Genomic DNA, 3,610 nt, shown 5'->3' on the forward strand with positions numbered 1-3,610 from the left:
GTCAAATTTTTCTTTCGCAACCGAAGTCTAAATTTTCTGCTTCTCTTTATCCTTGCAGACAGCGTGGCTATCCCGACAACATTCGCACAAACGGCTTCCTCTCAAGCACCGTGTTCACGTTTGCAGTATTTGGGTGAGTAGAAAAAAAAACGCCTTTGAGTTTATGATCTAGAAAAAGTGCAAGAATGTTACAAAACATGTGCTTCCTTTAAAACTACCAGGTTTTCCCTTCATTCAAATTTACTGAGAAATTACTGAGATTATTTTTCAAGTTATGCCATTATAGTCTAGTCATGGTTTTTTTTTTATTCCGCTTCTCAAATACATTCGAGAAGAATGTTTCAATCAAATGGAATTGAATGTTTTAGTTGTAACCGCATGGCGGAAGAGCGGTGGCTATTAATGGATAACAGCCCTACGTTGAAACAAGTCATTTCGTGCCCTACCTGCCTGAAACTCATGGCGTCAGTACAAACATGTTTCTGAAAACCCAGTCTCCCCGACACCAAAAAGCTTGAATTAATTAGAGCGTGTTTAGCAGTACTTCACTGCTTGCGGAAAATAGAACAGCATGACAGACAATTCGAAACATCTAAATGTTATTTTCCCTTAGGTCACTGTCCACACCAACGGGCTTCAAAAGTAAACGAAACTATGTAAAGGCCTAATACTTATTTAGCACGCGACCCTGTGGACTATAGCAAGCACGTTATACCGATATGCTGAAGTCAAGTATGTGTCGGTGTGACAGCATAATAAGCTTCTCAATTTTAAATAAGCCAAGCTTTAGGCTCTTTAGACGACAGAGCGGCTAGGCCGTTCTGTTGCAGATCACGAGGTTTAGATTAAACAAGAAAAAAATGCCCGTAAACTAAGATTTACGTGGCCGTTAAATGAGGCAAAGTGGTCGACATTATTCCGGCAAGTACTACTACATCTTATAGCCCTCAGTGTAGCTATGGCGCGTAAACATGCAGTAGTAAATCAACCATTAGGATCAAGGACTCATGTTCAGTTTGTTTTGGACACAAATCGCAAATGAAGGCAGCCCTGAACCTCGACTTAATTCATAGTTATCTATTTTTGTCAACATGGACATTTATCTGAATGATGAATTTATTTCTTTATTTCTTTTTAATTTTGATGGCCTAATTATGGATATTCGGAGAGAGCTTAAATCTCTTTATACCAAACAAAAACTGCAGAAAAAAAAGGACAGCAGTTTATAGAATGCTACGTGTAGACATATGCGCTTGAATAAAACACGACATACTTCTAACAGTTCCTTTGTTTTTCCTGAAAGTGTTCTTTTTCGCCACCCCATATCGGTAATTTTTATAGCTACAGATTGAAAATAGTCTTTTGTTATCTTTTCGCGTGTATATGTGCATGTGAGTGCGCGGGGAGTAGGTATTCGTATTTGCGTAGACCATGACAAAATATGAGGCAAATACGGCCAAAGTCTCATATTACTAGTTGCAGTCAATAATACGAACTTCAGTCGGAGAACAAAAGTCGGTTGTCGCTGTCCGAAACCGGAACGCCCAAACGCTAGCAGAAGGGCGACGGGTCGAGTTCGACTCCCTGCGAAAGCAGTAAAACAAGTGCACACAAGAGCTGTAGCAAAAACAATAAGACCCTCTGCTGGGTTTCAAAGAAATCGGTACACAGGATGCCTACAGCGCAGCGCATTCACTCACTGCAAGCGCATGCGTGTGTCGTGCGGCAGCGCCCCGCGATGCAAACAGATGAAGAACAAGCTGCACCACGTTCAACAAAATCCGGCTTTCGTCGCATGCGCGAAGACTCCGTCACAAAATCTCAGTTTCTGAGGATTATCGAGTTCTGACTAAATGATATATTTGACCGATAAGCACAGAATAAATGCACGTTTTTAAACACGGATGTCAAAACAAGCACACGTGACTGTCGCCAGGGTATTTATTTCCATACAGGACATGGAGTCCTATAGTTTATGAGCGTGGTATTCTGAAGACTTCTGCCGCAGAATCTTTGAATGATCTCCCTTACTTGAAACTTCAGTTAAAATAGACTTGTTCAAATAACTTTTCACCTTGGACAGCGTTTGTTACAATTTAAAAACGTTATTTCCTCATTTCTTTGCTTTCTTCTCAATTACTTCGCAAATTTCAGGGCCATGGTGACACCACCCATCGCAGGGTACGTCGTCGAGTTGTACGGCTATAGAAAAGGATCCATGCTGATGTTTGGACTGTTGGTTGTATGGGTGAGTCGAGTGGCACTACGCTGTCATAGCCTGGCTACCAGGCCACCCCTGTGACCTTTTTCTCAGACACATCGACACGCTGCGTCCAGTTTCATTCACACCGTACTACAGAGTCAAAGGTTTTCAAGAAAGCGTCTGATTCTGTGCAAATACCGGCCATCATGCAGGGACAGCACAATCGGACCGCAGAGGGAACGTACTTTAAAAGGCTAAAAACATCTGCAAGAAGTTTAGGACAACTACAGTACTTCATAAAGAAAAAAGAAAATGAAAGCCCGGTGGCACGGCCAGGCAGACCGCATCATTGCTATTCAACATTGAGAGTCCTTCACGAACCGGTCTCATCAGCGAGGAGCGATTCTGTTTTTATAAACGTCACTTGCTTGCGGGCGCGTTCACATTCAACACACTTGCTAGTGAATGGAGCGTGCATTCATTTGTTCGAGTGCTTCGTAATATAAAATATTAATTACAATACATTTCATTTGGATTGTTGTTATTGTAACTGCCGCATTACTGATGGATAACTCGAGCTGTGTGCTACGCATACTGTGAGAATATTACGAATAAATTGAACCTAAACTTCTAAACTCGGCTTAAGGTCATAAGTACCTAAATGTAAGCATTGTAAGAGGAGCGCATATACACTTCCGCTATTCCTTGTGAAAACGTTATTTATAAGACACCGGTGGGTCACGGACCATGCAATGCGGCATTCACTGTGAATGAAAGTTCAGATAGCGGAGAAAGTTAGCATAATGCTTGGGTGTGAATACATGATTACATTACCGTAGACCTCTGTTTTCATTTTACTTCATCATAGAAAAAAGATGCAGTAGTGTCCGCTGCCAGTAGCTCATTTGATCATTCAACATGACAAAATTACAGACGAAAAGAACTGATTATCCCAGTGAGGTTTAGTCATTTTGCAGTCGTTGCTTGGTAAGTGTTTGATATTCTGTTCTCACATTCCAGGCACCTGCAACCATTGCACTCTGGGTGCATTCAATCTGCAGTGGAAGAAAAGCAGTAAAGTTGACAAATTCTTCGTCAAGGCCGCAGAACCAATCTACAACGACGACGACGCGCATATGAGTTCCTTCATCACTTCACCGACTGAACGCCTTCGTTATGCTGTTCCTACTGTTTCATCCACCGTTATAGATTACTTTTATATTTAATAAGCATGCTATCAAAATGCGCTGCTGCCATCGTATATTGAATAAAAAGCTTCCTCATGAATTTTATATTTCTCCAGATCGAGTACAAAACATATCCTCACTGCAAGCACGGGAGAAGGCCTACTAAAACCTCCGATTGTGGAAATAAGAAAACAAGACCTCTTTATACTACTGTAATACT

General features: G+C 41.4%; 1 protein-coding gene across 5 annotated transcripts in view; it reads left to right on the forward strand.

Annotated features, from left to right (window-relative positions):
* The window catches only part of LOC149358990 (MFS-type transporter SLC18B1-like), a 44,631-nt gene extending 41,141 nt beyond the window's left edge, over positions 1–3,490 (forward strand). For all 5 annotated transcript variants that reach the window (XM_089571165.1, XM_089571166.1, XM_089571168.1 and 2 more), the window contains exons 12-14: positions 59–133; positions 2,155–2,248; positions 3,224–3,490. In XM_089571165.1, the coding sequence (XP_089427291.1) occupies positions 59–133; positions 2,155–2,248; positions 3,224–3,343 (289 nt within the window). In that variant the 3' untranslated portion in view covers positions 3,344–3,490. The remainder of the gene's footprint in view (positions 1–58; positions 134–2,154; positions 2,249–3,223) is intronic.
* The last annotated feature ends 120 nt before the right edge of the window (positions 3,491–3,610 follow it).

This window comes from Amblyomma mixtum, chromosome 2 (assembly GCF_055824585.1).
Source record: "Amblyomma mixtum isolate Tamu chromosome 2, ASM5582458v1, whole genome shotgun sequence".
Classification (NCBI taxonomy): domain Eukaryota; kingdom Metazoa; phylum Arthropoda; class Arachnida; order Ixodida; family Ixodidae; genus Amblyomma; species Amblyomma mixtum.